The sequence below is a fragment of the Adiantum capillus-veneris genome, chromosome 19, assembly GCF_014529385.1.
Source record: "Adiantum capillus-veneris isolate H3 chromosome 19, ASM1452938v2, whole genome shotgun sequence".
Lineage (NCBI taxonomy): Eukaryota > Viridiplantae > Streptophyta > Polypodiopsida > Polypodiales > Pteridaceae > Adiantum > Adiantum capillus-veneris.
The window spans coordinates 127217311-127244717 of NC_140949.1; the positions used below are offsets into that span (position 1 = coordinate 127217311).

The following is a 27407-nucleotide window of genomic DNA, read 5'->3' on the forward strand; positions in this document are numbered from 1 at the left end:
TTACTTTAGTGCTAGATACTACCAATTAACGGTGTGGTGTGGTGGGGTGGGGTTAGGGTTCGAAACCCATCAACGCACTTCATTGAAGTGTGAGCTTCCTTACGACTTAGAGAGTTCGCGCGCAGAGTTTTTCTTTTAACTTCAAACCGACTTTGAGCTTGCTGCACGGAAGTCTCTAGCTTCATTCATGGAACGCGAAGGACTTGTCTCAATCGGACAGAAACTGATTTTGTACGCGGTGGGCTCCGCTCTTGCCTACATCGTCGTCTCTGTCGGTCTCTACTATCTCGACTCGGACCGTCCAAAAGCATCTGAACGTAAGAAACAGATTGCCAAGCGCTATGGCAGACCGTTGTTTCAAACAAACATGTACGAGGTAGCAATTTCTTTTGTTATCTTCATTATGAGCATGCGTGCACACCCGCATCTGCACACCGACGCGCGCGTGCACACACACACACACACACACACACACACACACACACACACACACACCTACCTCTGGCATCCACACATGCACACACACATTGTATTGGACCTCCCGTTTCATGCAATTGCATTTCACAGGATATGATTGCTCAGGATGTTGTAAATCCAGACGACATCAGCATCACTTTTGACTCAATTGGTGGGCTCGAGAATGTGAAGCAGTCATTGCAGGAGCTGATAATTCTTCCATTGAAGCGGCCAGATTTATTTACGCACGGGAAGTTGCTTGGTTTACACAAGGGTGTCTTATTATATGGGCCTCCTGGAACAGGCAAAACATTGCTAGCCAAAGCCATTGCAAAAGAGTCTGGTGCAATATTTATCAATGTCAAAGTTGCAAATTTGTTAAGCAAGTGGCTTGGGGATAATGAAAAACTTGGTAGGGGTTTTGTTGGAGCACTACCAGGCATTGTATTTGTTGAAAATGTGTAAGATTTTGGGTGTTTCATGCAGTGACTGCTCTTTTTTCCTTGGCATGCAAACTCCAACCTTCCATTATATTTTTAGACGAGGTTGATAGCTTCTTGGGTCGACGCAAATCTTCTGAACATGAAGCTTTAACAAGTATCAAAACTGAATTCATGTCATTATGGGACGGATTTTTAACAGATCGTAAGTTTCTATTTTTTTTTCAGGCTGTGCTTGGTTTTTTTAACATTTTCTCTTGAAGTTGTATGAGTGCTGCTAGCACGTGCAAATGGGGAATTCGGTAGATGTATCAGAGGGGACATTTTTGTTACCCAATTTGAACTTTTTATTCGGGTTATTTTGATTACAGAAAGAGCCCGGGTAATGGTTCTCGCTGCTACAAATAGGCCCTGGGATCTCGATGAGGCTGTTTTGCGAAGGTTGCCTCGAGCCTTTGAAGTTGGCCTGCCTGATATACAACAACGGGCCAGCATTTTGCGAGTTATTCTGAAGGATGAGAATGTTGAACCTGACCTTGATTATGAGCTCTTGGCAAGCATGTGTGAAGGATATAGCGGATCGGATCTTACAGATCTTTGTAAACAAGCAGCTTACTTGCCTGTAAAAGATTTATTAGCGAAAGAAAAGAGTGGGAGGCTTACATCCCAGGTTTATTCTTCTTTGTGTTTTTGAATTAGGTTTCAAAAAGATGCATATGGGCATGCGTGAGCACATGCACACCCGCAGACAGAGAAAGAAAGAGTTATATTAATGTCTCTAAAAGGCCAATGTGGCCTATAAGACCAAACCAGTACAGACAATGATGGAAGTCTCTCATCTGAGAGTAACAAAAAAGTAAGCCTAAAATTAATGGCTGAAATGAGCTATTTAAATTAAAATTACATTATAGTCCAAACATACAAGGTATCATTGAAATATCTTGTCTATATGAAGTGTCTTTTATGGGGAAGATATGACCGGCTTGGACTCCCAAGACGGGAATCTTCAACGACACACAAATAAAACTGAGAAAAAGCTTTAACACTTCAATTGAAAATGGAGAAAAAGTTGACACGAAACGGGGAAGTGCTGCTGCTAGACCAAAGTTTGGCGCTGCTTTTGGCACTTACGTTTGCATTGATAATCATAGAGTACAACTGCCGGAGGAGCAACACTGCAATTGTGTAAACATACATTGATTTGTGAGAGAGCTCCTTTGCGCATCCTTTTAAGGCACACGGCATGAAAAGCATATGATACAAAAGTTGATGTTTTGAAAACCTAGTGCTCAGAATAGCATGCACCCAAACGCTTGTAGTTTTACGTAAAACCAGCCACATCAGCTTCCGGATTGCTGCGCTTTACGGAGCCACGTCAGCATACCGTACAGCTCTGCCATGTCATCCTTGCGATCAGCTTGCCTCATCAATAATTTGGTGGCCACTTATGTTACGTCACCAGCTTTGTGACATACCCCCTTAAGAGAAGAGTAACCGCTCTCAATAACGCATGCAAAATAGACACAGGACAAAAAATTAGCTTGGTCTTGGGGTATTAGGGACCGTTTAGGGCCGAAACCCTAAACCTGAAAAAATACACAGCAGGCTGTGTTTCCCTGTTTTGGGCTTTGTTTCGCAAGCCGGTCTCATCCGTAGCAAGTCCTCGAGCTCCTGCACCTGTAGGGCTACTTGCCCTTTGAATCGGATGAGATTTCTTGCGTGAAATCTCTCTGAAAACACCTGTACCTGCGGGAGATTAGCAACTAGCTAATCTAGTACCCGTGCAAGAGGCTCTTGCCTTGGCAATTGCACATGAACCCACACAATTGTACATACAGATGAAAAGCCCTCGAGTGGGGCATCACATTTCTGTATTCAAAAGGGAAGAGAGGTGCGCGAGAGCAGAATCATCGCGCTACATAGTGCAAGGGAGAAGGCAAGCTTTCTATTAAAGCTTCATCACCTGCACCAACTACTCACAAACACACTGTAAGTCACAGTGAGAGAGAGAGGCAGCCCTCAAGTGGATTTGGCGCCAATTCTTGGCTGAGGTGGTAGAGTTTGACCCTCTGGAGGCTGTGGTACTGCCAACCGTCCACTATGCCTCTTTGAGTTAATTTTCCTAGTACCCACCGACTTATAAGTGTAGCGAGGGGGCCTAAATGACTTTGAACTGAGCCTAGACACCTTTTTACTGCTCGGATTTCAGTGCCGGTCGGCTCGACCAACTCGTGGCGACAAGGCCTTCCCGTTTGCGGGTGAAACTCTCGGCCATCTGCCTTTTCACATTGGCTACACAATGTCCGGCCATTTGTGACTTCAAGAAGAGGGTCCCAAAAGTTAAATAAAAATGTTCGGAAAGAAACGAACAACTAAGGTTAGCAGTTGCCACGTCCTCCTGAAAGTAATTAGCAGTTGCCATGGCCTCGTGACATACCCCCTCTTGAAATCACAAACGTCCTCGATTGCATGCAATATATACATGCCATTGATGATCTTGTATTGTTAGCACGCTTATATCATCGCATGTACTCGCAAGAAAGGTCATAACACATAGATACAAACGACTTAATGAGACCTTCATATTTTTGTCATTTCCGTCTATGATAGAAGTGAGCATAATACCTTTAACACTTGAAGAGCGATGCACACTTCGATTGCATTGAATCCGTGTGTACATTTGATGTGCTAGCTCCATCATTACCCCTCCTTTGCACACGTTGGGTTGGGGCATACGTAGGCTGTAACCCGAAGGCCTCAAGGTAAAGCTACAATATATTTGGTGACTCTGACAGTTCATGCTCTTCCATCCACTTTGCATCCATAAGTGGATAGTTCTTGAACTTCACCAAATAGCGTCTTGCAACCCGTCCTTAACTTTTCTTTCTTTATGTGCCAAAATTTGCTCAGGCACCAAGATCTCATCAAGTTCATCGACTTCTGGCTGATCTTTTTGTGTCATATCATCTAGCACATCACCCACAAAGGGTCTTAGAAAACTCACGTGAAACGCATTATGAATCTTCCAAGTGTCAGGCAATTTGAGCCTATAAGCAACATCGCTAATCTTATCAAGCACTTGAAAAGGCCCATAGTAACACATACCGAGCTTCAAAAACAACCTTTCCTTGTCCTTCATCTTCTTTAACCTTGCCTTTTCAAACCGTAAAAGTATCCAATCAGCAGGTGAAAACAGTACGCCCTTTTTTTGCTTTGCCCGAGTCTTCTCCAAGGCAAGCTTAATCTTCTTATACATTTCATCCATATTCTCAACATATTGATCTGCCTCAAAGATCTTGTCCTTTGTATGCAAAATGGGAGGAACCTTTTGGCCACCTTCAACAATCTCAAAAGGTGCCTTGCCTGTGGATGAATGCACCGTATTGTTGTACGCACACTCAAGCATTGGCAAATACTGTTCCCACTTGCCCTTATTATCCAACACACAACATTTCAGCAGATCCAAGACAATATAATTAGCCTCTTCTGACTGTCCATCAGTTTGTGGATGAAACGAAGACGAGAACTTGAGCGTAGTGCCCATGTTCTCAAATAATCCTCTCCAAAACAAACTAGTCATGCGAAGATCACGATCACTGACAATCGATTGTGGCATACCATGGTACTTAAACACATTGTACATGAAAAACCGTGCTATCTGGTCAGATTTTATCTTCTTCCTGACAGGAATAAAATGGGTCTGCTTGCTGAACCTGCAAATAATGGTCCATATACCATCATTCCTTGTCGGCGTTCTTGGAAGATCAAAGATAAAATCCATAGCAATGCTTTCCCATGGCTTATCCGGAATAGGCAGTGGCTGTAATAACCTTGGTGCCTTTTGCCTGTCAAACTTGACCTTTTGGCAAATCACGCATGCTCGCACAAAGGCATCCACATCTCTCCTCGACGTAGGCCAATAAAAGAACGTCTCTACCGTTTTCGTAATCGCATCAATTCCACGATGCCGTGCATACGGTGGGACATGACTTTCTATCATGACCTTATGTCGCAATGGCTTAGTGACACAAAGTCTGCCATGCATCGTCATAAAATTGTCTCTGAGGAGGTAGTGCTCATGACGTTGTCCATCTTGCAACTGTTTAAAGATCCTTGCAAAATCTTCATTAGTAGCACACTATTCCTTCATGTCATCAAGCTCATGATGATAAGGAATTGACACAGCTGAAATTTGTGGCTTTCTTGATAACGCATCAGCCACAACATTCTTCTTGCCTTCCACATGCATAATCTGCAAGTGCAACATAGAAAGAATGTTTTCCCATCGCATGTGCTTTTCGGATAGCTTTGACTGTGTCAAGAAGTATCGCAAGGTCTAATGATCTGTCTGGACAACGAACTCAACATCTAACAGGTAGTGCTTCCAGCTAGAGAGTTCATGAATGACGGTCAAAAGCTCTTTCTCGTAGATTTGCATAGTCTTTTTTGGCTCTTACAAGATTCTTCTCTCATAAGCTACTACCAAACCATCTTGCATTGGCACCGCTCTGATGCTATTGCCACACGTGTCACATTGGATCACAAATGACTTTCTGAGATCTCGTAAAACAGTCACGGAATTTGAAGTCAACTTTTCATTTAAGAGACGGAAAGCTGAAATCTCTTTCTGGGTCCATCTGAAAGTGACCTCTTTCTTTGGCAAAGCGTGAAGAGGTGAATCTATCTTTGCAAAATTCCCGATAAACCTTCTATAGTACGAGCGCAATCCCAAGAAGCTTCGGACATCGTGCACAGTCTTCAAGCCTTGCCATGTCTTAATAGCTTCAACTTTTACGGGATCCATTCGGACACCATCCTTTGATACTACGTGGCCAAGAAAGTGGATCTCTTCCAAGAAGAATTCACTTTTCTTAGGATTGACAAGTAACCTGTGACTGTGTAGCTCTTCGAACACAATGGTCAAGTGACGCCTACGCTCCTTTCATTCTTCAAATAGACTATCGTGTCATCAAAGAATGTGCCAACAAAATTTTGATGCGAGTGGAAAATCTGGTCCATCATCCTATTGAACGTAGTAGGAGCATTAAGACCAAATGGCATCACTAAAAACTCATAGAGACCAAATGTTGCTAAATTGGCTTTATCTGACAGGAAAATAATTCTAAATGAATTATTGGATTTTTAAGTAAGGGTTTTCTTGCTTGGAACATCAAGAAAAATAATTCTAAATGAATTATTGGAATTTTAAGTGAGAGGGTTTTTCTCATTGGAGACATCCGAGTAAAGAGTATTCCTAGTGCGTCGTTCAAAGTAATGACGGGAGCACTGAGAACGGGAATATCTGTAGGGCCACCAGGAACGGGTGCTTCTGTGCGTCACATCGGATGGATGACAGGGAGCATCGGGAAGAAGTATCCGACCATCCGGGAACGGACATCTTTGATGCGGCATAGGATGGGTGACAGAGCATCGCGAAGGAGATTGTACCGTAAGTTCGATAGGAAAGGACTAGGTGATGGGTATTCCTGATGCGTCACAAAGTGGGTGACGGGTGCATCGGAAAGGGGATATCCATAGTCGCGGGAAAATTCCGAACTGTGTTAGAATTGTGCACAAGGAAAAGCAAGCACTTGAATGAAGATGGGTTCAGAGGAAACTTTGAGGAAAAAACAGATGCTTTCTAAGGAAGCGGAATTGCTTTTCGGGAAAGCAGATGCTTTCCCGCGAGGAAGTCTATGTATGCATTGCAACTGTGCATGTGATTGCATCCAGGGACGCCTGGGAAGTGCTGTGAAAGCATTGTTTTTAACTTATAAGGTTTTATTGAGTTTTTGGGCAGAATGAGACTATTTTAAAATACGCCAGCCGCCCACTTAATAAGTGGGCAGCCATCTGATAAATAAGGCAACAGATCAGCCAACGTTTTCTCTCTCTTTTTCTGGCAGAACAACAAAAAAAAAGGCCGTGATCTCTACGCGAGCAGCCTGCGCTCAGTTATTCGTGCCCGTGGCCAGGAGCTATAAAAGCATCACATGCCTTCACTCAGAGGAGAAGACTAGTTTTCGCAAGGAGGAGATGGTGCTACAGATTTCAGCCGCAAAGAAGAGGTTTGCCGGTGATGCCCATGGCTGCCCCAAGTGTATCTGATTTCGCTAGGACCCAGTGCGCGAGTTCCCTCATGAAGAAGTGCCTACGGAGAGTGTTTTTATCGCGACAAGTTGTAGTTTTTCTGTGTTTTTAGCCCATAAACGTCGTTGACGGAGCTCATTTACGAAAAGGAACCTGAGAACACATCTCTTTTGTGTTAGGATTGGAAGAGAGGATTTTCTATGTAGAAATCTCTTCCGGGTAATTGCTTTTAAGGACCGAGTTGCGTTTCGAGCGTCGAGACTTTGAAGGCAATGATTTTCATGTTATGATCTCTAAGTATTTGTTTGCAGGTGTACTTCCTCTTAGTGAGGGAGTAAGAGCAGAGGAAGGCATGAGCCTCTGCAGGAGAAAGCGCTCTAGGAACTAGAGCCAGATCAGCCCAAGGGTTTCGTACCCGAGTTTGGGAAGTAGATTCACGGATCGAAGAGAGGTAGACTCTCAAGATGTGATCCGGAAGTTGAAATTCCCAAGGGAAGGACGTCATGTCCGGGAAAGCAGAGGTATTTTGCAGGAAGAGGTCTTTGGGAACAGAGTTGGAAAAGAGTTGCAGGGATGTCATGCTCTGAGTCTGGAAGGTGAGATCCAGAGGCGAGAACCTTGGTTCTCGAGGATTTGGAATAAGGAACGGAAGTTCCTTGGAATAGGGTTTTGCCCTAGGAATAGGAAGCCGAGCTTCCAGGAACCATCAAGTCTTATTCTAGATCGAACGTGGTAATACGTTCGGTTCAAGTGCTTGTATAGACTTCTCCTCAGTAATAAAGATACTATTACGGGGGAGGAGACCAGCCAATCTTCTGGTCCCAGTACTGTGCCGATCTTCTCACTCTCTCTCTCTCTATCTATTTTTCTCTATATCCTCTGGCTTCAGTATTAAGTGATAAATTCTATTTATCGAAGTATATTCTATATTGCTATGCGCTCCTGTTTGTGACAGTGGTATCAGAGCATGGTCTCCTCTCTTTCTTTGTAAAGGAGGACGACTCTGGGAAGATATGGGAAGAAGCCATGACAAGCCAAGAGAGAAGTAAGCAGGCGGAACCCTAAGTCCTGCAAGGAAAATCTCGCAGAGTTGGAAAAAAAAATCTTTGCAAGAAGTCGACACAAGACTTGGGATTCTCTGAGAAGGCGACAAGAGCATGATACTCAAGAACTTAGAGAATCCAAGGAGCGGAATTCTCAAGATCGTTTAGAAACCAGAAGATATCCATGAACATCAATCCAGAACCATAGCCAATAAATCCCGTCATTTCGGGAAGGATATGAAGAAGGTCTCTAGACCTAGGAACACTCCAGTCAAGTTTGATACTTTTGAAGGAAGGGAAGATGTCCTGAAAGCTACTGCTTTCATTCGACAGTTTGAAGTTGCCTTTGCAAACGGCAATTTATGAGAAATGTCGAAGGTGAGGCATGTGACCAAACACCTCAAGGGGGATTGCAAGTACTTGGTGGTATACCAAAGCTCTGCAAGGAACTTACAACAAGACTTGGATTCAATTCAAGGCTGAATTTTCCGACAAGTTTTTTTTCCTCTATGCTTTGAGGAAGTCATCCAAGAAGATTGGGATCGGTTTGCCCAATAGAGACATCCGAGTACAGAGTATTCCTAGTGCATCGTTCAAAGTAATGACGGGAGCACTGAGAACGGGAATATCTGTAGGGCCACCAGGAACGGGTACTTCTGATGCGTCACATTGGATGGGTGACAGGGAGCATTGGGAAGAAGTATCCGACCATCCGGGAACGGACATCTCTGATGCGTCATAGGATGGGTGACATAGAGCATCGTGAAGGAGATTGTACCGTAAGTTCGGTAGGAAAGGACTAGGTGATGGGTATTCCTGATGGGTCACAAGGTGGGTGACGGGTGCATCGGAAAGGGGATATCCATAGTCGAGAGGAAATTCCGAATTGTGTTAGAATTGTGCACAAGGAAAAGCAAGCACTTGAATGAAAATGGGCTCAGAGGAAACTTTGAGGAAGAAAACATATGCTTTCTAAGGAAGCAGAATTGCTTTTCGGGAAAGTAGATGCTTTCCCGCGAGGAAGCCTATGTCTGCATTGCAATTGTGCATGCGATTGCATCCAGGGACGCTTGGGAAGTGCTGTGAAAGCATTGTTTTTAACTTATAAGATTTTATTGAGTGTTTGGGTAGATTCAGACTATTTTAAAATACACCGGCCGCCCACTTAATAAGTGGGCAGCCATCTGATAAATAAGGCAACATATCAGCCAGCGTTTTCTCTCTCTCTTTTTCTGGCAGAACAACGGAAAAAAAAATGGCAGCGATCTCTACGCGCAGCCTGCGCTCAATTATTCGTGCCCGTGGCCAGGAGCTATAAAAGCATCACATGCCTTCACTCAGAGGAGAAGACTAGTTTTCGCAAGGAGGAGACGGTGCTACAGATTTCAGCCGCAAAGAAGACGTTTGCCGGTGATGCCCATGGCTGCCCCAAGTGTATCCGATGTCGCTAGGACCCAATGCGCGAGTTCCCTCGCGAAGAAGTGCCTATGGAGTGTTTTTATCGCGACAAGTTGCAGTTTTTCTGTGTTTTTAGCCCATAAACGTCGTTGACGGAGCTGATTTACGAAAAGGAACCTGAGAACACACCTCTTTTGTGTTAGGATTGGAAGAGAGGATTTTCTATGTAGAAATCTCTTCCGGGGAATTGCTTTTAAGGACCGAGTTGCGTTTCGAGCGTCGAGACTTTGAAGGCAATGATTTTCATGTTATGATCTCTAAGTATTTGTTTGCAGGTGTACTTCCTCTTAGTGAGGGAGTAAGAGCAGAGGAAGGCATGAGCCTCTGCGGGAGAAAAGCGCTCTAGGAACTAGAGCCGGATCAACCCAAGGGTTTGGTACCCGAGTTTGGGAAGTAGATCCACGGATCGAAGAGAGGTAGACTCTCAAGATGTGATTCGGAAGTTGAAATTCCCAAGGGAAGGACTTCATGTCCGGGAAAGCAGAGGTATTCTGCAGGAAGAGGTCTTTGGGAACAGAGTTGGAAAAGAGTTGCAGGGATGTCATGCTCTGAGTCTGGAAGGTGATATCCAGAGGCGAGAACCTTGGTTCTTGAGGATTTGGAATAAGGAACGGAAGTTCCTTGGAATAGGGTTTTGCCCTAGGAATAGGAAGCCAAGGCTTCCAGGAACCATCGAGTCTTATTCTAGAACGAACGTGGTAATACGTTCGGTTCAAGGGCTTGTATAGACTTTTCCTCAGTAATAAAGATACTATTGCGGGGAGGGGGGACCAACCCATCTTTTGGTCCCCAGTATTGTGTCGATCTTCTTACTCTCTCTCTCTCTCTCTCTCTATATATATATATATATATCCTCTGGCTTCAGTATTAAGTGATAAATTCTATTGATCGAAGTATATTCTATATTGCTATGTGCTCCCGTTTGTGACACCAAATGTCGTCCTAAACACAATATTGTGCACATCCTTTGGTCTAATACGAATCTGATGATACCCACTCTTAAGGTCTATCTTGTTGAAAATTGCAGCACCCTCTGAACGGCCAAGAATATTATCAATCCTTGGGATTAGGAGCACTGGGGAGCAAAAGGGTGAAGAACTAGCCTGAATCAGCCCCTTCTCTAAAAGCTCCTCAACCTGACCCATAATCTCTTTCTGCTGAGCCGTGGCACCAAATCTATTGTATGGTCCTCAGGCCTCTCCGACGGCAATTGTGATGGTAATGAGTCAGAAAAACAGTCATTAAACTTTCGCAAAAATGTTGACCTTTCTTTATCTAACTCATAAATTTGACTGACAACTATCTGAAACGTCACGTGCAAAAATCAAATACGTAGAAAGTGATTTTTAATTACAGAAGTGATAGCCGAAGCAGATACAATAGGAACAGACTCTCCTTGAAGCTTTACATCCAAAACATGAGTTTTGCCCCTATGTTGAAGGGTGATCTTTTTGTCGAAGACATTCGGTACGCCATGTGTTTGGAACATCCACGGAATTCCCAACAGTGCATTGCACCCTTCCAATGGCATGATATAAAAATCTTCTGTGTCCACATACGACTGAATATGCAGATGCAGCTTGCCAATGATGGGAGTAACACACTTTGAGTGGCCAGGACATGCTAACCCTGCCTCTACCGTGTACCCCATCTCTTCAGCTTTGATGCCCAGCTTCATAGTTAACTCTGGTGAGGAGATAAAGTTCGCTTTGGCACCTGGATCAAAGAAAAATAAGTGCCGTCTGATCTCTGACTTTACCCCATGCTCTGCATAACTCGCTGGCATCCGTGCTTGGCCTGTCGCCCACCATGTTTGGCACTAAACATGTCGTGGGCTTCGGCTTCTTTCCTTTCTTGTCCTCTTTATCATCTAATTGAGCTGGTCTTTTCCTTTGTGGACAATTTGTAGTAAAGTGACAAGGTTGCTCGTATATAAAGCATTTATTCTCGATCATCAAGACCTTCTTTTCCTTGAGTGACTTATGCACAGAAGGCTTCCTTTTGTGTTTCTTTGCCTGTGCTCCAGAAGTCCCGGCTGAGTCCTTATTCTTGTTGACCTTTTCTGACCCCCGTGACGCTTCAAGAGCCGTTTTCACAAAGGGCTTCTTTGCTGAATTTTTCCTTTGCTGCCCCCCTTTCACGTTGCCTGGAAACCCACTGTCCTCTCCCTTCAACAAGGCAAGACCAATGTTGGCAACTTCCATAAGCTGAGTGAGGGTAGACCACTCTGTTCTTTGTACAATATTTTCAAAGCCCTTTAGGCAGCCCACAACAATACTTCTCAATCTGCTCTATTAGTGGCACAAACTTGTAGGAGGTTACTGAGAGCAACGCTTTACCAAACCTCCGATTGTACTCCTGTAGGCTCTTGCAAGTAGCTTAGTGAGTTGGTGCCAATCCGTCATGACACCCGCTTCAAATTCATTTGACAACCACGCAGATGCAAACATTTGCTTGAAGTATACCCATGTAGCGGGAGCTTGTCCTTGCATCAACAGTGTCATCCACCATGTTAGCCCATTGTCTTTCAAGAAAGTGGCAGCTTTCTTGACCTTAGAAGCCTTTGTAAAATTCCCTCTTGCTTAAGTTGTATCAAACTGCTGGAGGAAAGTAAGAGCCTTTGTCTTATCCTCAAAGCCGCTGAAAGTGCTAAACTTTACAGTTGCACCACCTTCTTTGTAAGCTTTTGTCTTTTCTAGCGCCGCCAAATTGTCATAAGGAATTGTCTTGCAACATGGGCACTGTAGTAGGCATCATCGGCATTCCTTGGTCAGACATTTTGCGTCATAAGTGCCATATCTGGTTGTTGTCCAAAAAAACCAGCCATGCCAAAATTGCCTTGTGGCACCCCAAATTGGCCTTGATTGCTCTGAAAGCCTTGTTGCATGCCGATATTACCATACATGGGGTTTGGCATTGTCACAAAGTGATGACGTGGCTGCCCGAGAGGAAACCCTAACCACGATTGCTGTTGAAAACCCTAAATCAGGAAACCCTAACCCTAAAACTTGCAAACCCTAAAATCTGCCAAAAACCCTAAAAACTACAAAAACCCTAACCCTAACCCTAACCCCAACCCTAAAAAGGGCAGTAGGGAAATCCGTCATATGCGCAGAGATGTTGACGTGGCACCGTACGACAAGGCCCGGAAAAAGCGGCACAACTTACGGTAGAATCTGCTTTTGCTCCACGCAATTGGAGATAGAGAGAGAGGATACTTTTGCTTTATTTTCTAAAGCTCAAGAGAGCTTGTGAGAGAAAGAAACTTTGCTTTTATATTTTAGGCTTTTGGGACTCTGTTTTTGGCATCCCTTGTAAAATAAATATGTGGATTGGGCTCCCACTCTGCAGAGGATTTGGACTCAGAGTATGAGAGTGAGATCCGATCCACTCTTATACTTTGAACATTGATTAATACAAAAAAGAAGTATCGAAAGGGGCGCCAGTCTTTGGGGCCAAATCTCTAGGCACGGAACTCCGTCGGGCCAATGCACAATTCAACTCTATTGTGAATTGTGAACTGTTTTGAAGTGGTTATTTGGTGCTGTCGTGATTGATTCTTGACTTGGTGTCCAAGTCTGTTACAGTGGTATCAGAGCATGGCCGATTTCTCTTCTACGGGAAATCCGATCCCAATTTTTTTCCGCGGCACCTATGGCTTCACGCAAGGATCAGTCGACTCCCTTTGCATCCGGAGATGCGGGCAAGGATCACAACGAAGATTCCGGTAGAGAGTATGGCCCATCTCGGCCTACTCAGGCAGAGCAACGAGAGATGAAGCGTTGTCAATTGATCGGCGATGCAACAAAGATGATACTTAGTTTTGCAAAGGACCCGAAATTGGCAAAATATATGAGCGAGATTTCTTTTCAGGAAGTGCACGAGCAGTGGCAGAAAACCACAACACCACCCCCGAAACCGGCTCTCAAGAAACCTTCTGCTCACAAGCAATATTCAGAGAAGGAAACAGTTCTATAGAGGACTCGTCTACAGACAGTTCAGACCCTGATGACAACAACTTTCATGCGAACAAGAAGAATTTTTATAAAGCCAACCAATATGACTTTCTGGAAGATAAAAGCAAGAAAGTCCGAGAGTTTGAGGAAGGTGGACAGTCGATCAAATTTGACACTTTTTTAGGATATAAAGATGCTTCGAAGGCTTTGTCTTTTATACAGCAGTTTGACATCGCTTTCGCGGGGGGACGCTACTCAGAGCACAAGATTCGGAGAGCTGCCTCTTAATTTAAGGGGAATGCTCGAACTTTGGTGATCTACGCTTCTTTTAAAGAAGATTGCGCCAGTTAAATGGCTGAAATTTAAGAAGCTTTTTATTTCTTCTTAGTTGACTCAAGAGTATGAACGCGATATACGAGCTGCTTGGAACCATCTTCGGATGACCAAGAGAGATACAGTGGATGCTTATTGCGAGAGATTTTGGAGCTCTTTTCTACCTGCCTCTTCATTCAAGAAGATCTCGTTCAGAGAACAGATTGAGCGGTTTACTTTGGGTCTACCTACAGAGATCCGAGATCACTGCTTGGAACAGAAGTCAGCTTCTTTTTAGGAGTTGATGAGTCATGCGAAACGGGGCTTTGCCATTCACTTTGGCAATCTGACCTACCCCGCCAATGAGGTCATGACACAACGAGCCGAACAGACTTCAGCGAATGAAAGTAGAAAGAGAAAGAGCAACCCAGAAAAGAAGGATGCACGACCCAAGCTTACTCCTCAGGAGAGAGCTCGCCTCATTAGAGAGGGGAAGTGCTTTGGATGCGGGGAAATTGGACATATCTCCGCGAAGTGCCCTAAAAAGGCACAGAAAGAACAGAATGATAAGGACGACGACAGGCCTGAGAGTTCGAGAGCAGCTGAGGAACGTGGAAGAAAAGGCAAGATGAAAACAGGACTGGTTCCAGATTGTGTGGGTACCGATCCCAACACCATGGACGAGAGTACAGAACTTCGCCGAGCTGAGCTTGGGGCAAAGTGAAAGACCAAGAGGCCCCGATCTTCGTTGATGGAGGAGTCAAGGCCAACTTCATTTCACCAGAATTGGCGGCGCGGCTCGAGATCACTCTCGATCGGATGGGACCACTTGGGAGGCAGTTCTAGTGGCAACCGGCAGGGATGTAGCCATTACACCTGTCATTGGCAAACTTCGGTTGCATTGTCAGGGATATTTGGGGTATGAGGACTTTTTCATAATGCCTTTTGGAAGGTTGTGATGTTCTCTTAGGGATTCCCTGGTACCACAAGAAGAATGCTGTGGTCGATTATCGGGCGAGGAAAGCGACATTGACTACAGAGAAGGGCAGAACCATTGTACTTGATATTAAACTAAAGGGCGAGTCTGTCCCTAAATTCTAAATTAATGAAATACTCGATCTTTATGAAAGAATTGAGCGATAAGGATAGGACAAATATGTTTAAACTTGATAAAGAACGCCAAGATTTTCTCCACTCTCACGTCGATTGCTTCTCAGAGGGCCTCCTAGGCGAGTTACCACCTGCTCGTTCTGAAGATCATACCATTGATCTGATACCTGGAAGCACACCACCGAACCGGCCACCTTATCGTGTGAGCCGAGGACAAAATGAAGAGATTATGAACCAAGTGAAAGACCTCTTGAAAAAGGGTTTTGTCCAGCCTAGTACTTCACCGTATTGCTCTCCAGTGTTGTTGGTTTTGAAGAAAGACGGATCTTGGAGAATGTGCATCGATTATAGAGCTCTCAACAAAATCACCATCAAGAATAGATTTCCGATTCCTAGGATCGATGATATACTCGACAGAGGTTATGAACCAAGTGAAAGACCTCTTGGAAAAGGGTTTTGTCCAGCCTAGTACTTTACCGTATTGCTCTCCAGTGTTGTTGGTTTCGAAGAAAGACGGATCTTAGAGAATGTGCATCGATTATAGAGCTCTCAAAAAAATCACCATCAAGAACAGATTTCCGATTCCTAGGATCGATGATGTACTCGACAGATTACAGGGATCCTCGTGCTTTAGCAGGATTGATTTGAAGAGTGGATATCATTAGATCAGAATCGCGTCGGGAGACGTCTACAAGACAGCTTTTCGGACGACTTTTGGGTTATTTGAGTTTTTGGTGATGCCTTTTGGCTTAACCAATGCTCCTGCGACATTGAACCAGATGATGGACATGATTTTTCGAGAGTACAGGCTATTTGTTGGCACTTTCTTTGACGATATCATTGTTTTTTCCAAGAATGAGGCAGAACACAGAGATCATCTGCTTCTGGTCTTTCAGATCATCTGCATTACGAGTTCACAAGTTAGTGATTAATGCAAAGAAAAGTGAATTTTTCCTACCATACACACTTTTTGGGACACATTGTCTCAACAGCAGGAGTGCAAATGGATCCGGCCAAGATAGAGACTATACGTGATAGGCCCGATTTGAAGAATGTCCATGAAGTTAGAAGCTTCTTGGGACTGTGTTCGTACTACAGGCGGTTCATTCGAAAGTTTGCAGAGATTGCTTCCCCTTTGTATATATTGACACAAAAAGGAGTCCCTTTCTCGTGGGGACCCACAGAGGTGATTGCCTTTCAGACATTGAAAGAGAAATTGACTATGGGACCAGTTTTGACTTTGCCAGACTTGCAGAAGTCATTTGAAGTATATTGTGATGCTTGTGGTCGTAGTCTGGGTGCGGTCTTAACGCAAGAAGGCCATGTCATTGCTTACGAGAGCCGATTGTTCTCAAGGCCGGAGATGACATCATAGATTTATGAGAAAGAGCTTTTGGCGGTTATCCATGCTCTTACTCAGTGGCGGCATTACCTACTCGGAGTGTTTTTTACTGTCTTTACAGATCATCAGAGTTTGCGCTACTTCTTGTCATAGAAGCAGCTTTCGGAAAAGCAGATGCGGTGGGCGAACATCTTGTCACAGTTTCACTTCCAGATTGTCCATGTGCAGGGAGAGAAGAATGTGGTGGCAGATGCTTTGTCTCGGAAGCCGTTGGTTCTGGCTATTTCCGCGATACATCATAGGAGCTTCGAGGATATGGTCAACCAGTATGCCGCAGATACAGATTTTGCAGATGTTTTCACACGGATACGGGATGGGAAGACAGTAGCGGGATATTCTATTCGGGATGGCTACTTGATGAGAAAAACCATGTTGTGCGTTACACAACCGTTGAGGGAAAAGGTTATGACTGAATGCCATTGCCCACCTTTTACGGGTCACCGCGGCATTGCTACCACCATGAAAGGGGTAGAGAGATACTTCTTTTGGCCGAGACTCAAAAAGGATGTGGAAGAGTTTGTGCACAGTTGCTTGGTATGCCAGAAGGTCAAGTTTGACAGGCATAAAGCACAGGGATTGTTACAGCCTTTACCCATACCCACCCGCCCCTGGGAAAGTATTGCAATGGATTTCATTTTTGATCTCCCGAGAACACAGAGTGGTCATGATGGTATCTGGACTGTTATTGACAGATTTAGCAAACATGCTCATTTCATTCCAGTGAAGAAAACAATCAAGCCGAATCACTTAGCGAGACTGTTTGTGGCCCAGATTTTCAGATTACATGGCATGCCTGAGACGATTGTCTCTGACAGGGACCCCAGATTTCTGAGTTTGTTTTGGAAGGCAATTTGGGAGAACATTGGCACGCGGTTGCAGTTCTCGTCATCGTTTTACCCGTAGACTGACGGGCAATCTGAGATTGCCAATTCAGTGGTTTTAGATTTATTGAAGTCTTATATCTCGGATTAGAGGACTCAATGGGAAAAGTACCTACCTTTGGTGGAATTTGCCTATAATAACACGATATACTCTTCGACGGGGAAGGCGCCATTTGAGATCGTTGAAGATACTGCGAAGGTTCCATCCTTCCTAAGCACGAAAGATAAGATTTTTGAAGCAGATAAATATACGCGAGACTTAGATACGGCTTTTGCCAAGGTTCGCGAGACTTGGCAAAAATCTCAAGAACGACAGAAAAAGGTAGCGGATCACCATCGTCGCGACTTGAAATTGAAGGAGGATGATTGGGTGCTCTTAGGTTTTGAGAAGGCACGCCTGAGAAAGAAAAAGGGAAAGGAGAGGCTTTTTCCAAAGCTTAGTATGCGATACTACGAACCTTTCCAGATCTCTGAAAAGATAACTGATGTCTCCTTCCGACTGAAACTGCCTGATACTCGGAGGATTCACAATGCATTTCATGTGAGTCTCTTGAAACCTTTTAAAGGTGATGTGCTTGATGATGGGGAGCTTGATGAGCAATCCGAAGTGGAAGAAAACGAGGAGATCCTTGTTCCTGAACAGATTTTGGCACATAAGGATACGAAGAATAAAGGTAAAGTCCGAAGGCGGTTCTTGGTTAAGTTCAAGAACTATCCTACATTGGATGCGAAGTGGATGGAGGAGGAGGGCCTAGCAGATACTCCTCAGATGTGAAACTTTACCTCGAGGCTTTTGGTTTAGCATAGTTTACTCCAAATGGAACCCAGAATTCAGCTTGGCCGGAGATTTGGTGCAGTGGGATGCGCAAGAGGAGAGTTACTCCGCTCCTTTGTCAACAGATGCCTTGATTTTGATACTAGAGTCATTGATGTCTCTTTGAGCTTCAGGGATATTGAAAGCTGACAGTATTCTGCTGTATGACTATGAAATGGAATTCCTGATTATGATACTGATTTGTTCTTGACTTCTTTTAAGTGCAGGAATTGATAGACGAAATGACTGTATGGCCCGATTGATCTCGAATAGACATGGTTGCAATAGGGTTACTCAATTGGACATCGATGAGGTCCCGATTGGATCTAGATGCGATTGCTAGCTACATTGCCGATAAATCATGGTCTAAGATCCGAATGAATGTTGAATGTCATGTGATGTCCTGTGATGTCTAGTGATGTCCTGTGATGTGACTGTCGATTGATACATGTGCTAGATGTGTGTTCCTAGTACGTAGGTACTAACAGTCAGTGTCTGCTAAGACGGTTTATGGCCTCTGTCTGTTTTGCAGGCGTAATCGAGGGCGATTACAATGCTTTCAAGAGGGGGGTATGTCACAAAGTGATGACGTGGCTGCCCGAGAGGAAACCCTAACCCTGACCGCTGCCGAAAACCCTAAATCTGGAAACCCTAACCCTAAAACTTGCTAACCCTAAAATCTGCCAAAAACCCTAAAAATTACAAAAACACTAACCCTAACCCTAACCCTAAAAAGGGCAGCAGGGAAATCCCGTAAAATGCGCAGAGATGCTGACGTGGCACCGTACGACATGGCTCGGAAAAAGCAACGCAACTTACTGCTTTTGCTATACGCAATTGGAGTTAGAGAGAGAGAGAGAATACTTTTGCTTTATTTTCTAAAGCTCAAGAGAGCTTGTGAGAGAAGGAAACTTTGTTTTTATATTTTAGGCTTTTGATTTGAAGCTTTTGGGGCTCTGCTTTTGGCATCCCTTGTAAAATAAACATGTGGATTGGGCTCCCACTCTGCAGAGGATTTGGACGTAGAGTCTGAGAGTGAGACCCGATCCACTCTTGTACTTTGAACACTGATTAATACAAAAAGAAATACCGAAAGAGGCGCCAGTCTTTGGGGCCAATATCTCTAGGCACGGAACTCCGCCGGGCCAGTGCAAATCTATTGTGAACTGTGAACTGTTTTGAAGTGGTTGTTTGGTGCTGTCGTGATTGATTCTTGACTTGGAGTGTCCAAGTCTTACAGGCATCATGCCTTGCATACCCCCAAACACTGTTCCTGGCATATATTGCTGGTTTCAGGTGCATAACTAGCCATACTTTGGAACACAGATCCACCCGCGAAATACCAGGATGTACCGTGGGTGGTGGTGTTTTTATTGATGACTTTTGTATCTATAGCTCCCGCTCTCTTTATTTGGAGAAAGTTTATGAAGGTCTAGCTAGGCTGCAAGCTTTGGGTGGCCAACTCAACGTGGAGAAATACCACATTGGTGAAAGCAAGGCTACTCTTGTTGGCCATGTAATCTCTGCCAAGGGCATTGAAGCTGGCCCAAGCAAGGTTCTAGCCTTGGTGGCTTTGACCTCTCCCACCACAACAAAGCAGTTGGTCTCTTTTCTTCAAAGGTGAGGTATTTAAGTAGGTTCATTCACATGCTCTCTCAAGTGGTTCTCCCTTTACAACAAGTTATTCATCAAGAAATCTTCACTTGGAGTGAAGAAAATGAACAACAATTCAATGAGGTAAAACAAATTCTAGCCTCACTTCCCACCATTGCACCTCCAAAGTGGGACGAGCCGTTTTATGTAAACCCTAGTGTGGGCAATGACACACTTGGGGCGGTATTGATGCAAAAGGATCCTCAAACTTCTTTCATGCGTCCTATCTACTTCTCTAGTCGCATGATGACTCCATCAAAAAGGGATACACGGTAGTGGAGCACATGGTGCTTTCATTAATGTTTGCTACTACCAAATTTTGCTCTTATTTACTGTCTAGACCATTCATATCTTAACAATGGAAGAAGTATGCTATCACTATATTGTTTCTATTATCTTCACAAATAAGATGGTGCAAGTCCTTAATTTACCAGTTGTATCAATCAGAATGCAGCTACACACGACTGGCAGCAAGCTCTGGTCCTTTTGTTGTTACCCTTGTCAGTGTTGCATCTTCTCTCTTTGCCAAGCCGTTGTTAGTTGAAGTGCGACTGTCAGTATAATCTTGGAGATTGTGTACGTTCCATGTGCTAGTTGAGCCATACACTAGAAGTCTAGAACAGCTATTGAACTCACTAACACAACTCCTTGCATTTTGGGTTCCTGTATGTTGCTTATGTCTGTCCCTTACCCCGATTTTCTTATCAGCACAGTGTTTGCTCTAAAATTGTTTCATTATTGCCAGATTGTGTCCACACCAGTATGGATGAACTGGTCTCTCTATTGTGGTTATTGGACAGTGCTTCTGTTCTTAAGTGCACATTGAGGCTATCCAGTGGTGTGTTGTGAAAATCCTTTCTAATTGGTTGCTTAGTGTTGGGATGTTGTTATTGCAGCCTCCAAGGGCATTGCGACAAGCTGATTTTGAAAGCGTTTTGGTCAATTCCACACGGTCCAAGGTGGCTGCAAGGGAGTATAATGAAACAAGGCTTCATGGCGAAACAGGAGCAGCTGAAGAGAGCGACTTAAACATGTCTGATTTTTTGAAGCTTATTGGCCTCTTTGCTTCCAGCAATATACAAAATGACACCGAAGTTTGACAGTAAGCACTTGAAGCTATAGTTGCTTCTGGCTTTGCAATTGGATATCCCGTGACGCACCATAATTCTTTCCTATGCAAGAGCATGGATGTATCCTCGTAAGGGACGTGCATTACTGTTGAATAGCATGCTTGGAACACTGAAGTCATGAATGTATGTGGGTGTTCTTTTTTTTTTTGGGGGCGGGGGGGTGGGGGGGTTTTATATATCATTATTTCAAGTGTTAAATACCCCTTGAATACAGGGCTGTTTAACATGCTTCAGTGGCTTGACTATATGGCATGTGTAAGTCAAGCAAGCTCGACAGATTTACTTCATCGACTTGAAAATGCCAAACTTCTAAGATAGTCTTTACAAAGACTTAAATTATTGAATGACATTCGAGATTTCCCTGCTGATGGAGGTTGGGAGTAAGTCTCATTTTACCAGACACGCATCGTACTTTCTTCAAAGTGTTTTTTTGTTTGGTGGAAGGAGATTGTAGAAGGGCATGCCTCTCCAACATATTGTCAAAGTGTTTTTTTGTTTTGTTGAATGAGATTGTAGAAGGGCACGCCTCTCCAACATTTTGTCAAAGCTGGATTTTCCACTGGTTGGGGTGGCCTCAGAGCTCTGTGAGCTGATGAGTGTTTACAAAAGCCTACGATATCTGGCAGTGAGTAGTGCGTTTATTGATGCAAATGTAACAATAAGGAAACCCTTAAGGTCGTTTTATTATGAATTTTATTAATTTAGTAAGATTGGAACTTTTTATCATGCATAAAATGACCATCCTTGACGGTAATTACATATACCAAGCTAGTGGCTGGGTTTGTTGACATAATCAGGAATTTCTTGAACATCACGGCTGTTGTTCAAAGAAATCAGTATCTTTGCATGCATCCCCTATGTGAAGTTGAAGGTGCAACTAATGTCATAATGTTTTTAGCTAGTCTGATAGGGCAAATGTAAATCTCTCTCAATACTTGGTGCTTGTATGAGACAATTTTTGTTGTACAGGGCACTACTGTTTTTTGTTCTGGTCAGCTTAAGTGGTGAGCAACCTCAGCCGTGTGCATGCACATGAGTTCGACAGTTTCTGCTCACACAATCGTGGTTGCTCATGTGCATGACACATCAAGAGTAGCAGTGCACAGACGACTAGCCAGCTCCACATTAGTGGGTTACTTCAGAATTGTCTGCATGTGGGGATGACCAGCGGCCTTCCCAGTTATGAAAGCACAAGAATTTCTTGATGGACTTCTTGTGCGGAATGTGGTTCCCTCTTGAAAGCAATAGAAGTTCTTGATGGGCTGTTCTTGGCAAGATAGGTTTGCCCCCCTCCTCTTCGGGTCAACACCCCATATCTTAGAGGTGCTAGCAACTTTCCAAACATTCGTGAAAGCAAAGTTACCGTCATTATGGTGGTGCTAGAGTACTGCATGCAATCGGTACCTGCCCCATCAAGATCCTCTGCTAGCTACTGGGATAGACATCTGGTTTTGATGACGGTTTTACCTTAATAGGTGTTGAGTTCAACCCTCGTTGGATGGATCTTTTTGAGGTCTCTTGGGATAGTTTCCTCAATGTGAAAACTCTCTTCTTCTTCTTCTTCCCGTATGGATGTGCATTCTTTTGCAATGATAGATTTGATCCCCCAAAAATTTATGTGGAATATCAATTAGATGGTACCTCTCAAGCCACATATGTAGACTAGCTTATGTATAGGTTTGTGGAGAGAGAGAGAGAGAGAAAGAGAGAGAGAGAGAAGGTGAACGAGAGTATCGAGGGAGTCTGGCAGAGGAAGCAAATAGAGCTAGATTGATAGGAAGAAATTATATTATTGATTAGGCGTGGAAATTCGAAATATGATTCGCAAATAAGAAAAATATCGATTGTTATCACCAAATATTTCAGAGCTATATTCAATACTATGGCTTTTTTTCCATACTTGGTGCATCATATTGATAGAAAATCAGTAACGGAGATGAGCGCAATAAATGTTACTTGCCCCAGCTTATGACAACGTGCGTATTTTGGACAATCCTTTTTTTTTTGTAAATTCATACATATGCACGTGATTGTGTGCCGAAAGGGTTTGTGGGTTTTTTTAGATGGCCTTAGCAAACACATGTACATGCAATGCAAGTCTTGTGTCGTGCCAAATGTGGGGTTGCCTTGAGTGCTTGCAAGTGAGTTTTTTTTTGAAGTGTCACTTGTATATAATTAAAACTTCTCTACAAACATAAAAAAAGCAATCAAATATCAGAAATTTGCAAGTCTTGGATTGTTGTGGCTCCTCCATGCTTTTTAATGGAGTTTTTTACAATTGACTAGCCTTTCTTACGAGTAGTTGTGCTAGGGTAGCTTGTTGTCCACGCTAATTTTGCACATAGAGGTGCATATATTTTAAATTTGTGGTCTTTATATATTTCGTTAGAAAAAATGCAGAAAATTTGAGGCTTGAAAGCATCCCCTTTGGAGTTGTATTTTGGGAGATATAATCTATTTCCCATAGGGTACAAGATATGACAGCCTGCAAGCAGTTTTGTGCATGGTAAGCTGTGGAAGCTCGCTTGTTTTGTTGTATGTATACACTTCAAAATTGTGATTTTGAAGAATCATTGGTAAAAGAAGAAGCTCTTTCCTTCAAGTGTATTGGTTGGTGTGTGCTATAGTTCTATGCCAGTGTAGGTGTTTCTTAGTTTCCATGGGGGTCGTTTGGGTGGGCGAATGCTTGTAAATTCTCAAGGGATCGCTTACCTTTGAGTTAGGAGTTCTTTTGATACGGCTTGTGTTGAATTCGTATCTTCGGGGCTATTGGGAGACATTGTCATAGAGGTGCCTCTTGTCCTTGTTTTCTCAACAACGTATAAATGGTGCCTAACTACAAAGCTTGCATAAATTAGCTAAATTAAATGTCTCTTAACACCTTGACGTTTTGGGTTAATTGCTAGATGGTTTGTGAGAACCTTGCAGTTTAGCTCATATGTGCGAAAATAGTAGGATGGGTCACATGTTAGGAAGGTTTTATATTTCAACTGTATTTCAAGCCGTGGTTAGGAGTAAACCAAAAACTTCAAATGTGGATTCGATGTTGACCTTAATCCTATTTGTTAAGGGGAGGTTCTTTGTGGTAGTAGCGGGTTATTGGTACACCTTAAACCCTCGGATGTGGGAAAATCTAAAACCCATCGTTTATGAGTAAAGGCACGGTTGAGAGTAAACTTAAGACCGTAGTTGTCCAAAAAGATGGAAATAGGCTTAAGGGGGTGATTGTTGGGGTAAGCCCAACTTGTGATCGTTAGGTGATGCCTACCTACAAGGCTTGTATAAACTCGCTAATCCACGGATCCCTAACTACAAGGCTAGCCTAAATTGGCTAGATCCAAGGTTCTTTGTCTGGATGGCTAGCCTGGTTTGTGAGAACCTTGTAGTCAAGTGAATGTACAAAAATAGGACGAGGATGGATGACCTCTCGGAAAAGTATTGCTTCCATGCCATTTTAGGATGCATATCTCTAAGAGAGTGCTACAGATGTATAAACAATGCACATGGACAACACACAAGGTTATGTATTTTGCATGTTTCAGATGATGATCATATTGATCTTGTAATTGTAACCAAGTTTTTGCCAAGTGTAACTCTTTAATTACTTTGCATCAAACTCGGTCTAGCAAAAGCTATAATGTTTTTGTATGTTAGTTGGTATCAAGTATTTTCATGCATGTTTATGCAATACCATTGCAAAAACATTGGGGACCAAGGTGATTAGTCATACAATAATGCAAAACTCAAAAGAAAATTATCCCACATCTATATTAACACTATGGCTGGACAGTCATCATAGCACCTCCCAATGCTTGAAACACCTCAATTTTTGTCAAAGCAATCTGATGCATGAACTCATGAGAATTAGAGTCCAGGCCAAGGACCTTCCAACCTAGCGTGTAGCAAAATTGTCTACGTGGTCATGCGAGGATGCATAGTTGTAGGGATTGGTATGTGGGGGCCACATGCTACCTATGGAGTAGGTTACACATGGCAAAGCTTGTGTGCAAGATGACAAAGCACTGTTGATCCCACCCTCCTTCCCCATAGAGTTGCAAGGAGCAAAGTTAGTCCCCATATAGTTGCAAGGTGCAAAGTTAAGAAGCTTCATATTCTTTCAGTAAGAGCAAAGAACCAACTACTATGCACACCCTTGCAAAAACTGACATAGAGACACCATGGGTTGCCATTTGCACGGTTGTGATGCATGTGTGATCAAGAAAAAGGTACAACTATCAGAGAAACACATCTGATAACTACACTTGGCATGACCACACCACTAAGAGAGAAAAGTATATTTTAATTTGCTATATACGTACGCGGACATGAGAGGCAATGCGAATTCCCAGAGTATGGTGCGTGTTCTTAGTCCCCACTAGTGCTTGGAAATTCCCAGAGTATGGCACGTGTTCTTAGTCCCCACTAGTCCCCACTAGTGCTTGGAAATAAAATATTTGTCTAGTCTTACCAAACCTAATTATCAAAATATTGTAGTTTTTTTTTTGGATATCTAAAAATGTGTTAAAAGTATGTCTTGAAAATGTGAAGGTATACTACATCCAATACATACATACTCTACTAAGTCCAATACTACGTCCCTACTATTGTCATACTGGTGACTTTCGAATTTTATTATGGAGAATCTTCTCGGATTCCCACATCAATCACCTCAAACTAGCCATTAAAAGTTAAATGAGGAAACATGTTTCGAACTCTGGCAGCCTGAGCAGAGTACAGAAATGCACGAGGTAACCATCAAACTAGGCTGTCGTCGTTGCTGCAGCGTGCCCGATTTTAATATGAAAAAATAAACCACCCTTGGCCAATCTGCTCTCAAGTCGTCACCTTAGCCTGCTCGCGCGTCTCCTCCTTCACTCCAGCTGTGACACATGGTGGCGATGCCCAACACTTGATGGCCATGGCCCACCATCCTTGCCTTCCCTTCAAAATGAAAGGGCATGCCGCCGCATTTGTTATGATTCCCCTTTAAAACAATTTTCTAAAAATCGTAGGCACATACTACTCATTTGTCTTTTATTTTACTAAGCAGATACTTTTGAAGATTCCTCCAATGCCTCATTATCTAAGTCTCCGTCAACCATTTCACAAAATGCAGCACGAGGTTTGAGCTTGCGCTCACAGGAGGAGCGTCAAGAACCATCGCGATGTAAACCAAGTGCACATCAAGGCACACTTACGCCTCTTGCTGCTTGCCTCTCTCTGCTCGTCGCCTCTTTGCTTGCGTCTTTCGTTGCTTTCTGCTCCTCGAGTCCTACCCAAACGTGTGTGCCCACATGATTTTCTGAAAAACGCATCTACTCAGATTCTCCACTTTCCCCACTTTTTGGAAATCGTTAGGACATACCTTGGGTGCTTGATTTAAAACACCGCGAGACTTTGCTTTTAAACAGTTTGTTTTAAAATGTCAAAGAGAAGACTAAGCTAGAGCGAAATGGAAAGAATTGACTCGAGGGCAAAATGCACTATGTCGTATCAACAAGGTACAAACGGCACGGCACGGCTTCCATGCAGGGGGAGGGCATAGAAGGCAAGAGAGTCTTTATCAGCAGCGGGAGGACGAGAGAGAGAGAGAGAGAGAGAGAGAGATTAGAGGTCGTCAACGAGAGTGCGGAGGGCGGTGAGGGTGCCTTGCACGATGGTGCCCAGCAGGACCGACACCACATTGGTCACGGAGCCTGACGAGCTGGACTGCACTAGCATGGCATCGTCGTTGCTAAGGCTGACGGGCCCGAAGACGCCGCCCGTGGCCTCATTGCGCACCATGACGCTGGCGTCCGCAAACCCCTCCGGCAGCTCCATCCTTGTATTCTGCGCCACCACCACAGTGCTCTCGTTGTTGTTGACGGCGTTCACGCTCGCCTGCTGTATTGAGATGGGCGCCTCCGACTCATTTATCACCACATTCCCCGCCCTCGCCCCCACTATCAGCATCATGGCTAGCACTACCCACATCCCCCCCTTCATTGATCTTGCCCCCTCCATATCCTCTCCTCTTCTCTGCTCGATATTCTACAGTACTAGCAATTGGCTCTCCTCTCTCTCTCTCTCTCTCTCTCTCTCTCTCTCTCTCTTCCTTCTTCTTTGTGTGCTGCTACAACGCCGTTTATAAAGGCGCTCCAGCCCCCTCGACTCATTGTCGCTTGCATTCAATCCATGTGAGCTTGCCATTCCTCACCTTTAGTGTTTTGAACAGCTCTCTCCCCCCATCATGCATCCGCCTTCATTAGCCGACATTACTTCTCAGGCTCCATGATAAACTCAGGCTGGATACACACTGCCAATGCGGGTGCCCGTCACTTTTGATGATGGGCGGGCATGCATTACACATTGGCTACATTATTTTATCATAAAGCAAAATCATTTTCAGCAGCCGCGTCCATCGCATTGGTTCGCCGCCTGATTTTTGGCTGACCTGGCAAAAGCTCAACCCCCGCTCGAGCTTGGGCAAGGGGTATCGCCTGTCCAAGACCTTGTCCTCTGCCCTTTCTGCCCTGCGTATCAGCAAACGCCGCCTAGCCTCCACGTCTGCGCGCCCAAGCTTGGGCACGCGATCTGTAACCAGCCTCATATAAAGTTGATGTACTACCACCACACTTTTCTATAAATGATTAAAAAAAAAAGGCTCTACTTCCTACGGCAAG

The 27407-nt window shown here is 43.9% G+C and overlaps 2 protein-coding genes across 3 annotated transcripts; both read left to right on the forward strand.

The window, feature by feature from the left end:
• Positions 1-113: 113 nt before the first annotated feature.
• Positions 114-21188, forward strand: LOC147434828 (uncharacterized). Of its 2 annotated transcripts, none has more exons than XM_086491241.1 (5): positions 114-376; positions 568-868; positions 943-1101; positions 1268-1566; positions 20512-21188. In XM_086491241.1, the coding sequence occupies exons 1-5, from the start codon at positions 188-190 to the stop codon at positions 20713-20715; spliced, it is 1152 nt and encodes a 383-aa protein (XP_086347367.1). In that variant the 5' UTR covers positions 114-187; the 3' UTR covers positions 20716-21188. The 2 variants fall into 2 exon arrangements, with proteins under 2 accessions (XP_086347367.1, XP_086347368.1); XM_086491242.1 differs by having other exon boundaries at positions 233-369.
• A 4988-nt stretch (positions 21189-26176) lies between these two features.
• LOC147434829 (uncharacterized) lies at positions 26177-26890 on the forward strand. Its single transcript, XM_086490036.1, has one exon. It carries the CDS (start codon positions 26402-26404, stop codon positions 26873-26875), a length of 474 nt encoding a protein of 157 aa, XP_086346162.1. The 5' UTR covers positions 26177-26401; the 3' UTR covers positions 26876-26890.
• The last annotated feature ends 517 nt before the right edge of the window (positions 26891-27407 follow it).